The following is a 13,626-nucleotide window of genomic DNA, read 5'->3' as shown; positions in this document are numbered from 1 at the left end:
CCCTGCCAGTCAAGAAAACACTGGGCTTACTTTTTCCGATGCCCTGGTCTTTCCCCTAACACCCGCCCAAGTGGCTCAGTGGCTAAGGCGTTGTGCTGCTGAGCACGAGGACACCGGTTCGATTCGGGGCAGCGGCGGCCGCTATTCTGATTAAAGCGAAGAGCAAAAATGCCCGTGTGTACGAGATTTGATTGATTGATTGATTGATTGATTGATTGATTGATTGATTGATTGATTGATTGATTGATTGATTGATTGATTGATTTACTGTACGGTTTAACGCGCCGACGCAACGCAGGCGATGAGGCGCGCCGTAGTGGAGGTCTCCGGATTAATTTTGACCACCTAGGTATCCTTAACGTGCGCCGAAATCTCGTACACACGGGCGTTTTTGCTTTTCGCCTCCATCAGAAAAGCGGCCGCCGCGGCCGGGAATCGAACCCGCGACCTCGTGCTCAGCAGCGCAACGCCTTAGCCACTGAGCCACCGCGGCGGGTGTGTACGAGATTTCGGCGAATGTTAAAGGTTGTCGAAATTAATCGGGAGCCCTCCACCATGGCGCGCCTCATCGCCTGCGTTGCGTTGGCTCGTTAAACCCTCCAATCAATCAATTAACAAATTAATCAATCAATATTTCAACCAAACAATCGATCAACCAATTATTCAATTGAACAATCAATTATTCGACCAATTATTCAATCAATCAATCAATCTTTCATTTTTATTTATAATTTACGCACTCCCACCACATTCGCAGCCGGTTGAGCACCAGATAACACTGCACTAACGCCCACCCTTTCCTTGGCCTTTTTTATTATGCGGGCAACTCATGGCGGTATATTCCAACACGGCCATTTTGTCAGTTTTGGTTCTTTTTTTTGCCGTCTTTGTTTTCACTGCACGAACAGTGCGTAGCTTCATGAAATGATTGCTCCTGAATGTGAACATCCTTCAAAGAACTCTGGTTGGGCCAAACCTGAGAAATAGCCAAGCACACCAACCAAGGGCGTTTACATTGCAGTCACAACGTTTTGCGGCATACTTGGCACCTTCTTCACGGATCACTGTGTTCTAACCCGAGGTGCAGTTATATACACGGTCTCTTCTTTTTTCTTCTGCTCTTTTTTCGCCCTTACGTGTCAGAAGGCATGGGCGTAGCTGGCGGGAAACGCGCCTAGGAATCTCTTCAGCCCTCCTTGGGTTCCTTGTATGTGCCAGGACTCGAGGAGGATTCTTTGTGAGTAATTTGTATCGTTTCCAATCACCTTCGCTCCGCCAAAGTCAATCCTGTGGCCAAATTTTCCGCATGTTACAGTGTACTAGAACAGAACGGTGAGTCGTTCGGGGCCGACTGGGTGGGTCCCTTTTGCGATGGAAATTTATGCTGATGAACGCCTGTTGTAAGCAGCACCCCTGGCGGCCGCTGCTTACCACTTGAGTTTAGAAGTTTTTTTTTGCTCACTAATCCCTAGTTGTTGCCCTAAGAAACCCTAATCCTTTATTTTAGGATATAAAGCTTTGTAAAAGCCGTCAAATAACTGTTTTGTTTGGTTTAAAAACTTATTGGTGGCGCGGCCGGCAACAGGAGTTATTTGGGAACGCCTGCACGGCATACAGTTTTTTCATTGCAAAAGGGACCCACGCTCTCCATTGGTATTCCCCCTGCATTACGATACTCTACCTCCTAGAACACTGTACAGTGTTCGGCCATTGCAGCACGCTGAATGTCAGACTTGCGAATGTCGTCTTTGTGTAGTCGAAGGCGTTCTGGAAAATTCCGGATTTCGCCGTCGTAACTGCAGGGCATTCTGCACAAGGAATTTTGTAAACTAGCCCGAGCACTTTGACTTGGGCGGAGAAGTAGCAGCGCTGGCATAGCGTTATGTAAGCGTCAGCTCGAGCATCTCAGCCTTCAAGAATGGTGTCGCCTTCGCCAACACCTGCCGGCACTTGTACGCCGTGCCTCGCAGCCTCCATCTCTATTCCCTGGTCCACTCTCCTGAAGAAAACAACTTACGGCAAGCTGAACGGCGTTTGGTTCCCACTCAGATCCACGAGTGTCAAGCCACCCTATATACGGAAGAAGTAATTGGACCTTTCCTTTCTGCGCTGACAACTGGATCATCGCATACCAGGCGTGTTTTGGATTCTTTCGCAAAAGGTTTCCTCCCTCTCCGACGCTAGCTTCGTCTATTCTTTGTCTAGACTCGGGCGCTAGGTTCCCCTGAGTCTATTCTTCAGTCTCCGACGGTAGACTCGTGCGCTTGGCATTCCTGACCCTCTCCAGTAAAGCTTCTCGCCGGACGATACCGGAGGAGTGGCCAGAAGCCACTTCCCGACGACGGCTCAAAGGCCTCCGTGCAACGCTCATAGAAGACAAGACGGCCCCGCTTAGCTCACATTCATGGCCAAGTTCGCATGGACGCGGCGAATTGCATCGTCAGGGCGCGACTCAGCTGCGGGAGGGCATGCGCCCAGCCGGGAGCAACGGCGGCCAGCGAAAGCGGTTGTCGGCAGAGCTCGGCCCTGCGAGTCACGTGATGCGTTGCCAAAGGTGCGGTGCAACTGCGATCAAATGAAGGTCACATTTTCGGTGACGGCGAAACCGCTCGATGAGGTTAGTAAAGCTTTGCGTTAAAGGGGCACTGCCACAAAAATTTTGCATCTTGTTTTTTTTTTTTTTTTTTTTGCGGTATGTAGCTAGTGACCTACTTATCACCTGTAGAAACCTCAGTTGCTTCAGCGTGCGACGGTTATTTAATTAGAGGCATTTTCAATGCGGCCAGTTGCAGTTTCGGTTTCAGCGGGTGCCGTGAACCGATGGATTTTGTGTGAACAAAGCTGACCTCGTGACCGTCAGAGGGATATCACAGAGCTGCCGCAGCACTGTCGAATCCGCATCGCCGGCAGTTTCTGCGAATGCCCCCACGTACTGATCTCGTGAGCCGCTTAATTAAAAAGCGACCGTGGACGTGACTCAGGCGCTGCGAGTGCAAATGCTAAAGAACGACGCGCGACGCTGTAGGCAGAGGGCGGCAAGGCGCGCGCTGGGAGCAGCCGGCCGGTCTGCCTACAGGTCCGCCTACAGATGTGTTCGGCTTGGCACTGCGGCGGATATTCGATTGCCGCTCTCGTAAGCGGTGCAGATGACAATTTTTAATGCAACCCGCCATCGCATCATTAACTCCTTTCTCATATAAGCTCACATGGTTGGGACCTGGGTACAATTTCGTGCAGCGGTAACAAGCTATCACTCGAGCTACCTGCTCCGGCCTTCGCCCCTTCGCGGCCGTGGCCGCCGCCTGCACCGCGACCGTGCTGCTCGCTCAGTGGGCTTTTCGTGTCTCCGGCGCGTTTGCGCGTCCAATGTAAATAAAAAGTAATAGAAACAGAGTGCCTGGAATCGCTGTGGAACTTTGGTCGCGGTCAGCTGCCCGATGAGCTGACGAAATTACGGCACCTCCGCCGCCAACGATCGGGTCGTCCGTTCTCGAGAGCAGAAGCTCCGCCCTCCGGCCCTCCGATTGGAGCGGCGAGCCGGGCGAGCCGGCGAAAAACTCCGCCAGTGCGGAAGCGGCGAACACAAACTCGTGACGTGTGTGGATGTTGTTTATTTACAAAATATCCTGGGGTTGTCGATTGCGCGTGATCCTCTGCTGGCTGCTCGGTTGCGTTTAGCACATTTTAAAATTGATTTTAAATATGTTCTAGGCTGTATTCGCCGCTGATATTTTGCAGATGATGTATATGTGTTCACACCAATCTATCTCCGTGGTTATCTCGCCTTCAAAATTTTGTTTCAGTACCCCTTTAAAAGCGGTCATTGCGGCCGTCAAAAAACCCGGCTACACGAGCAACCTCCTACGGCACGTGAATAGCCATTTCCACATATCGGGCAGTAATCAAGAGAATTTCGCTCTTTCGACGCCTCCGGTCAACAACCATTGTCCTGCTTCTGCCGCCTCTCTCGTATCCCCCCCCCCCCTCCGCCCCACGACCCACCCGCATTTGCCTCCGCTATGCTAAAGGGACAAGTGAAACATTATCCCGCATTCTTACGAAGGAAAGCATTCTCGTCACCCACAAGTCGGTGTCGACGCTTCCACGGCTCATGCTGCGACCAGAATAGCGTCCTCCAAAGGAAAAAACGCAAGGGGTCGCTTACAAAATTCCTTGTGCAAACTTTCCGGCCAGTTACATCAGCAAAACCCGGAATTTCTCAGAACGCCTCCGACAACACAAAACGACGTCCGCAATTCTGAGATTCAGCGCAGCGAATTGGACGAATACTGCGAAAAAGCTGGTCACAGGATTGACCTTGACGGCTCGAGGGTGATTTCCACCGAAACAAATTACTCACGAAGAATCTTCCTCAGGTCCTAGCACATACACGGGATGCGAGGAGAGCTGGCTGAACAGATCCCTATGTACCCGTCCTGTCAAATACCGACACGGTCTCCGACGCACAAGGGCACGAAACGAGTAAAAAAACCAATCTAAGTAATATAACTGCTGCTTGTGGTCGAACACAGTCCCCATTGATGAAGAAGCTCTACAATGTGCTTGTTTTTTATCGGAAGTGAAGTGAACCTATGCCTAAACAGATAGTAATTTCTAGATACAGCTGTAACAGTTACTGTTTTAAAACGAATCATGCGCCAATGTTTTGTTCTACATTTATGTTTCAGGCCGATGTGAGATCATCGTCTCGGACCCTGGCGCGGGTAAGTACTATATGAAAACCAACCCAAGGTAATTTGTCCGGCTTGATCGGCATTACACATGCAAATTTCTGCCAATAATGACTGCCAGAAACAAGATTTTTTCCTTCTGGTTTTGTTGGCACGATTATGTAATTTTGCATGAACAATATGGGCGTTTTTACGAACAGGTTCGTGAATATACAATACAAATCTTTAGTACATTTGTTCTGTCTGTAAACAGCTTCCATTACATGCACACAGAACTCACGACAGTGATGGTCCCAACAGTGCAGGACATTTCAGTGCATTCGCTGTACAGAACGGGTCCAGTACTCTTCAACTATTTCCGAGTCCTGCACTTCCGTTCATAATAGTGCTGATTCTTTCTCATTTAGGGGCATTCTGTTGCAAAACAGACCTGCAGTATTATTTCTCTAACTAAGCAATGACCAAAGTAACCTAGCGTGGTTTACACAACAATACTTTTCCCCATGGGACGCTACTTTACAAATTGTAATCCATCCGATACCCTGAAGAATGGCAGTCTCTCCTATCTCCTGCACCTAATACACAAATGATCTGGTAATGCAGCAGCATCTGTCCTACCCCCTGCACCTAATACCAAATCGTATGGGAATGCAACAGCACACCATCCATCCACCGACGTCACTTCCTACTCCAGAGCAGTGGGAAAGCCTGCTGACCAGACCGAGTCTCAACGATCAGAAGAGCCTGGCCGCAAGGGCGCGCTGGACAGCTAGAGCGCAAAGATTCCTCATCTAAGGAGTTCTCCCACTGGTGAACGGCCATAACACCTTCCGCTTTGCGCAATAAAAGTTTTGATCAGCATCATTATTTAAGATGAATAGTTCACTTCCGCTGACCCAAAATTCCTGGGCTCGATCACGGCAGCGGTGGCTCTTTTTCAGAGAGAGGCAAAAAGCGAAACCTCCCCTGCACCTAGACTACGGCGAACACTGAAGATCCCCAGGTGGTCAAAATTTATCCCGAGCCTTCGATGTGTCTCATACCACAGGTGTAGCCTCGGTTGGCTAAGCCCCATAATCATAATGTACAAATTCCCACTTTTGTGATTCATACGTGAGAAAAGTGGTAGGCAAAATAAATTTGGACTCTTTCCTTACGTATACTTTTTGCGAGTTTTTTGGGTCTAGAGAAAAAACTGGCCATTTTTTCACAGTTTTGTCTATTTTATACTTTTGCCCTCAGGTTCACTTCCGGTAGCTCGTCAAGAACTACTGAGGCAAGCAATAAACCAATATCTAGCACAAGGCCATGTATTGGAACGGAGAAATTCGGGAATGGAGGAATGGAATTTTTTGACGCTCGTGTGGACCTTTTTCGCTGCGAAACCTAACGCAACGCATACATCCTATTAGAAGAGTAACGCAAATGGCTATTCTACGCCTACACCACGTCATGCGATAAATGGCCCTGCAGAAATTACGATATTCCTCAGAAATATTGCGCCCGCACTGCGTAATGCAAAACTCCGTGGTCATGCTGCGTAAAGCGGGAAAGTTTTGTTTTTATGGTTGTAGGGGCTTGGGTTGTTTGCTTCTCGTCACGTATTCGTAACAGTTCTCTCATGTAGTCATGCTACAAAAACACGGGGAAACTTGTTTACCCCTAGCGCTAGAACGTAGCGTGCACTAAAAAATTAAAGGCGTTCCTCTCAATGTGAAAGCTGTGGGAAGTGCAGAGCAGTTATTGGCCATAATGGGTTGTGGCGCCGTTATCCGCTCACTGCTACCACCCATCACGCTCTTCGCCGCCCTGTCTCACTCCTCTCTTGATGAATATGCAAATCAAATTTCCCGCGTTCGAAGTGATCACCCGCCCTCTGCCTGAAACTGCGCCAGCTAAAGTTCTTTTCTTTTTGTGTTTGCTTTAATTTCGGATGCTGGAGCAGTTTTGCGCCACTCAGAATGCGTAATTTTTTAGTTGCGTGGCCGGAGCATTTCTGCGTGATTTCGAACACGCCATTTGTGTTCCTGCGTGTCAGCTTTTTTCGCTTACTATTGTAAAAAGCAACTCAGCGAGCATTGCTAGCCAAATGAGCGATTATATACACACATTTTGCCTGAAATGTACCTGCAGTTTTCTTTCCGCTAAGCAACGAGGAGACGTATGACAAACGCCAGCGGTTCACGAGGTTCGTGCGGTTATGACTATTTAATCCGCGCGATTTTCGAAGCCTGAACGTGACTCCTTGACGACGGTATTCAACGTTCTACATGGGTCCGGAATCTCGCTGCGCCGCCCGGTTCCGGCAGTCGTGTGACATTGACCATTAGCGAGCTACGACGACAAGGCGAGCCCAAAAAGTGTTCGGCTCTTAAAAAACACCGGGATGGCGTTTTTTAAGTGCAGAGCACTTGATTGGCTCATCAAGAGTTCCTGCAAGCGACATTACGGTCTTGTATTTAAAAAAAACGTTTTTTTATACAAAGATGAAAGCGTTCAAATTGTTGAGATCACTGGAAAATATTTTTACGAACTGGTCTCCCAGCATCTAATTCTTTTCTGAAAATATAGGATCGTAATAGTAACGAGACGCGGAGAACAGAACGAAACCACCAATAATTCACCCCCTCGCCTGTTCATTTTGAACGGATGCTGCATAGCGGGGTGTTGAACACGGTGTAGCAGCAAGGAAGTAACCACCACAGTCTCCGTTTTGATGTTCGGTATCCAATATCCAGTCCCTGCATGTTTATCTCACATATCGCCCGTTTATCTCACGGCAACAATATGAATAACCAATCTGCCATAGTTCAAAGCTGTCCGATAAAAACTACTTGACCCAAAAGACAGACGTTGAAAGCATAAAACAATTTCTTCAGGCGTTTTTTTTTTCTAACTCACACTTGACCTCGTGTATTCTAAATTCACGCTTAACGTTTTTACGTTGTCTTTCCTTTTTTTGCTTGTGTTCTTCAGGTGCCCGCTATTTCGGGTCACGTTTTGCTGTGGCCTTCTCGGAACCCAAGTATGGGCTCTATGAAGTCTGGAATCCTAAGTGCATCAAAATATTCGAGCTCAAATTTTTCGTAAACTTAAGCAACAACCCGGCTCCAACGCTTTTAGTGTCACTACTTCCATAAATACTCTTTTTTCGCTTTAGCCTTCCCACAAAGCACAAATACTAAAGACACTCGCAATTTTTCCAGCTGTTTTTATTACACGATATAATCAATCAGGAAGAAATACTGCCCAAAAATATCCAGATATCATTTAAGCGTAAGGACGTTATTCCAGCGAAGTTAGTTACTCATCGGAAAACAACTGCTTAGCGTGTGCTGCCGATTTGCTTTCGAATAGCGTGCACAAAAACTAGATTCTGTGCTCCTTATAATAGGTACACAACCGGAAGCAGAACGTCCGCGCTGTTTACATGGCTTAACGAGCAATATACTGTAAACCAAGAGCTGCCTTGGGACAGCCATTCTTCAGTGGACACAATTTTGCACAAGGAGTTAAAGGAGCCATGAAGAGAAAATACAGGTTCGTTTAATTTAAAAGAACTAGGATTCATTATCTCACTCAGCTTCATTACAGCCACAAAAGATGTTTTTTTAACAAAAAAAAGAAAGAAGTATTTAAAAACGTTCAAATTTTGCGCCACGGTGACGTATTATGAGCAAGAATGACGTCATACGGGCCAACAATAAAACACAATTTTCAGTGCGTTAACTGCACGTTAGCATTCAAGTGATGCGGTCAAATGGAACTAGAGGCGCCCCATTACAGACGTCCAGTCATGTGTCGTCGCGACAGGTCAGTTAGGCGGCCGCCAATCGCACAAACAAGGTTCCGTGACGTCATAGAAAAGTTGCGGGAAATTGTCTACTGGGTCGCGACTGCTTCACACGTTTTCTGTAATATCTCCGTTATTTGTTCGAAGATTGCGACTATATTGGTATCATTGTTATCGGGACTAAGCAGTTTTTCTAATAAACCCAACTTGTATTTTGTCTTCATGGCTCCTTTAAGGAGAAGTTGAACATGATGAACGAGAATTTGAAACCGCCACAAGTTAAGCACGTTGCCGCATAGATTCCACAGTTTGTGTCGTGCGTAACACTTCCCCCGTTCGCGTGAGCAGGGTTACACGCTGACGAACGGAAGATTCACGATGTCTGACGGGCAATATATTAGGAAAAAAGCCCACGAAAGTGTTGGTGCGGTGGCAAGTACTGGCGAGGGAAAATATACACCTTAGAGACATCAGCCTGACCTATGTTCCTTTAGCTCGTCAGAGAAAACAGGGCATATTGTTTGGTTTTTTTTAACAGGAAGACGAGGCCTTTGCACAAAAAAAGAAGTTCGGCGACCGAGATGCGATTTCGGGATATGCTGAAGCAGGGCTTTGCCATTCTCCGAATCTTAGTAGACAAGTGAAGAGCTGATGCGTAACAGGAGTTGGTATGGCGAGCTACAATAGCACCCGTTTCAAATCGTACACAAACGCAAAAGCTATAAATCGTTCACTACGCAAGAGAGCTGCGTTTCGGCTTGTGACAGTGAAGTTGTTATGATTCAGCCGGAAGAATAAAAATTCAAATGAGAACAAGCTCAGAGGCTTCCGAAAATAAATCAAATAGAAAAAATACAAAATATATCTAGAACAAAAATGTCCATGAGTTCATGGCTTCAGCGCATCCTAAGGATACCCAAGGGGAGTAGACTGTAGCCTTGCCCTATGGCCCACCTAGGAGTGCAGGTGTGACGTTGGTACGTAAGGGACAACGTACAAGAAATGCAGTTACATAAAAATTCTTACAGTTACAGTTACAGTTTGTGGGGATTTTCCCCTGTGAGCGCTCGCGTTGTTCGGTTCAAACGGCCGCGCGCCACCTCTCCTGCCATCTGTGAACACACGGCGGTGCGATGGAGGGGGGCGTGGCACGTTTTGGGCACGCTAGATAAGGGCAGCGTGCTTGTTATCGGGGTGAGTCGCCGGCCGGTAGTGCCACGAGCCGGAAGAGACAAGCGACCGCCGCCAGCCACTTTCCAAGGAGCCCGCACGTCAGCAAGCGGTCAGCCGTCCGTCCCGTCGTCCGTGAGCCTCCGGACCTTGAAGTGCTTTGGTGATGTGCGTTATTTATTGTATCTCCTGTGCCATTTATATTTCGTTTCTACTGCTGCAGTAAAACCCCTTGTTCTTTTCGCAATGTTCTGTGCTGTAATGTTTTGACGAGGCTGTTGCCTGAACCCCCCTCGGTAGGCAGAAGTACCTACAAGTTACATAAACATTCTCTTTTCCCGAAATCAATCACTGAGTGGAACTTGTTGCCCCGAAACTCTACTCTTGTTTCCATTCCACCATAAAACGCGCCTTGTTTCCTGACTTCCACGATACTTCTTTGATTTAACAACATGTTGTGTGCCTAAGAGTGTGGTGCTTTGCTTATGGGTTGTGTTGCAGTGGGTGTACTCAGTCCTATGGAAACGAGTAAAATTTGATGGTGATTTCCATGTTTTTCTTGCATTTGATGTATCCTAGTAACAATTTTGTTGTAACTTTGTTGTACCTTTGTTTTACCTTCGAACTTGCTGTACCTTTCCTGCTTGGACCTTAAATGGTTCGCAGTATATGATAAATAAATAAAATAAGTAAATAAAGAAAATCCGAACAAAACAGGACGTAATCGATAATATAGCAAGAACTTCGAATTTTGTTTATGTTTATCTTCTTTCAAATCTTTATGTGAAATATCTTGTTCAAAACGCTCAAAGTTTCTCTAACCTAACGCAGCACTGTTATAAGCAACACGAAAGACTACGGAAAAATTGTTTTAGGGGTGAGGCTCCTTACGAGCTCAAGCTGTCGGCGTCCCCTGTCGTCGTCGCCATTTAGGGTCGTGTTATGTAATCGCGGTACTAAAACACCGCGACACTCGTTCTGTAACGCCTCGCGCTAGAACGTTTCATCACAGTGGGCAAAAACGCGTACTAAAAGAACACACCGGTACACTCGCTTCCCAGCGCCTCGCGCTAGAAGGCTTCGTGCTTCAAATATACGAGAATTTTACAGAAAAGCTGTATACATTTATCCCCCAATGGTTTCATCTCCACGTGCAAACATGCATAGGCACGAAGAATACACTTATACACTGCGTGCTTGGCCCCTGCCCAGGTTTCAAGTTAGTGGAGATGGTCCGGGATTTTTTCCTGTGCATTCCATCCAGGTACTCCTCGACGCCAGTGCCAGGTACAAGAAGTACTCGTACAGTAACACTAATCACATCGTTTAGCAGAGGGGACAGTCTATCACTCATGGACATTATCAGTAACCGGAAAGTTTTCCCTCTCCCGAGTAACCCTCGTTTTCTTTAATTTATATGTCTCCTCTTCCAATAGATTTCGTGTTGTGCTTCGTTCTCGCAACACGTGATCTGCGCGTTCCCAGCAGCACACTCCTGTTGAGATTTGTGCACTTGCACACTCGCCGCGTTGATTGTACCCTCGTTATAGCCTTTAAGCGAAGCTGTATATGCCTCTCTGATGGCTCCCGTCCCGTCACCAAGGCACACTGCAGGAAAACCAACTTTATAAAATTGGTTTCAAAAAATGATGATGATGACCAGTGAAGGATCATCAAGCGCACCAAGAGAAAAGCGCTCCCGACGTCAGAAGTAAATTTGGGTTCCTTTTGTCACGGAAGCCGACGTCTATACGACGGCGCCATTCCGGCACTGCCGAAACAGCGTCGTGTGTTAACTATATTTCTTGTAAAGGGGCACTAAATGTTGAGGAACTTTTGTTTCAACTGAAGCATCGCGAGTTTTGTAGCCCTCTCAGTTTTTGTTCGACACCAAACGATTGCCTTGTTTGCTGAGAAAGAAAAATTTAGAGCTGACGTTTCCCTCTCCCGTTCCGCTTTCATTTTTATAAGGTTGGTACCTAATTTTTTTTACAGTGCTTAGTAAAATCCTTGGCAACAGCGAACTTTTTCAAGATTGCATTAAGGGGATTGGTGCAGGCCATGATATACGGCATGCAGATTTCCCTACCTGGATGTAAGTAATTTGTATTTTTTAATGTTGCTTTAGCACGATCGAAACGTATTATTTTTAACAGTTACCAAGTATTGATGGAATCGCCTGTACTAGTTACCAAGGGAGGCATGTTTGAATATATGACGCGTTAAACTTAAGTTTTCACATTTCCACGATTACGTCTGTATAAACCTAGAACTCTGTATCTCGCTTCAGAGTCACTAAACCCGGGATAAGCTGGCCTTGGCTGACAATCCAGGCTAGAGCACTGCACGGGCCGATTTTGTTACCCCTCACCCTTTTTACCTTTCGCTTCCAACCCGAGCCCTACGAAATGTTTTCTGGTGGGACCAGGGCCCAGTCTGCACCCGTACATAATTCCGCCTTACCAGCCCCCATCTGCCCCCCCCCCCAACCCTTTATGTATGCCCGAGTCCCGCTCCCCATCGAAAAGGACATTGAGTGTCATGCCTTCCTGCGTGATATGCGAAATTGAGATCATCTTGAGAACATGTCGGCAATCATGGATGGACGCAGTACCGTTTTTCAGCCGTGTGACGAGTCATCTTATTTCACCAGTATTAGTGTCACTGATTTGCTTGCGAAGAATCAGCAAATCGCGAATGCGCTTACAGCACGTTGAGAGCAATGGTTACATTGAATTTGGTATAGTCTTCCGGTCTTTTACAATGAAGATTTATATGTCTAGGTTCCAACCAAATCTGCATCTTTCGACGGAGCCCCTTAGAATAAGAATTTTTGTCTCTATAGCTAGTGTAAACCAGTGTAGCTATCCATCTAATGTAGGTATCTGGGAAAAAATTATGGGGGTCATTAGATATTATGGGAAGCTCTAGAACCCAACATACATAATCGAAGACAAAACTGCCACATACCGCCGAACCGATCGCCAAACTGATCGTGAAAGTGATTACAAAGGTCATAGCAAGCAAGGGCTGTCACTGCAGCTCATATTGCCCCAGGAGCAACCGTAGTTTATTTGCTCCTGGCTGGAAACTTTAGATGTACCCTGAAGATGGTGATTGTTGGCGAAAACAAGGGGGTTCAGAAAGGGGGCATCATTTTGTTCAAACTTCAAACAGAAATACGTCGGTAGAGCAAAAAGTAAAGTCCACAGGTAAAGTGATGTTACCTTTCAGCTGGGCCAGGGAAACAGGCTTTCCATAGACTAGATGCGCGAAGATAACTGGCTGCATGTTGCATGCACACCACCGGAAAGCCCGAGCCCGGCCCGGTTCCCTGAAGGAACTACCTCACCTGGTCCTGCACGGGTTTTCGGGTAAGCCGGAGCCCGAGCAGTGCTCTAGTGGAGACCGTCTTCACCAGCGTGCGCTGGGTCCCTAGGTCAGCGCTTCTCGCGCAGTCCACCCACTGGCCGGAGGGGTTGGTTAAACGTTGTTATCGTTTCCCGGCCTGCCATGACAGTTGGCCTCAGCACTCGTCCCCACTTGTATCTTGCCGTTTTCAAAGCACGTGGACCATACTTACGACAGCGTTCGAGTTTGCTGCGCCAGTCGTACCGTTCTTGCGCGCATGTTTCCGCGGGTTCATCGCATTTAGTTTTCGGTGAGACGTATAAAATTGCAGTATACGAGAATAACTTTGTCTTGATGCCTATTCAAAGGCATTATTCAGGCTTCGGTGCATCTTGATGGAGTTCTTTTTGTTTGGTACTACAATTTTTTGACATTCTCGTTTAGGCAGCAGTTGCTACGGTAATTTTAACAAAGTCCTAACTGTCAGTAGAAAATAGAAAGTCTCCGTTGTGGAATAACAGCTTCCCGGATATCTGCCTCCATCTGCCCCCGGAACACTGCAGTTAAATAGGCACAGTTATATCAAACAGCAATAAGACTGACAGGCATAGGACTGCCGCG

At 47.1% G+C, this 13,626-nt stretch overlaps 1 protein-coding gene across 2 annotated transcripts in view; it reads left to right on the top strand.

The window, feature by feature from the left end:
• LOC144138192 (uncharacterized) overlaps positions 1-13,626 on the top strand; it is a 39,863-nt gene that overhangs the window by 9,515 nt on the left and 16,722 nt on the right. For both annotated transcript variants that reach the window (XM_077670366.1, XM_077670367.1), the window contains exons 5-6: positions 4,689-4,724; positions 11,650-11,749. In XM_077670366.1, the coding sequence (XP_077526492.1) occupies positions 4,689-4,724; positions 11,650-11,749 (136 nt within the window). The remainder of the gene's footprint in view (positions 1-4,688; positions 4,725-11,649; positions 11,750-13,626) is intronic.

Source organism: Haemaphysalis longicornis, unplaced genomic scaffold (genome assembly GCF_048455015.1).
Source record: "Haemaphysalis longicornis isolate Haplotype H1 unplaced genomic scaffold, Haemaphysalis longicornis Haplotype H1 scaffold_5, whole genome shotgun sequence".
Lineage (NCBI taxonomy): Eukaryota > Metazoa > Arthropoda > Arachnida > Ixodida > Ixodidae > Haemaphysalis > Haemaphysalis longicornis.
Note: the sequence above shows the minus strand (reverse complement) of the source record. Positions and strands in the feature narration are given on the sequence as shown.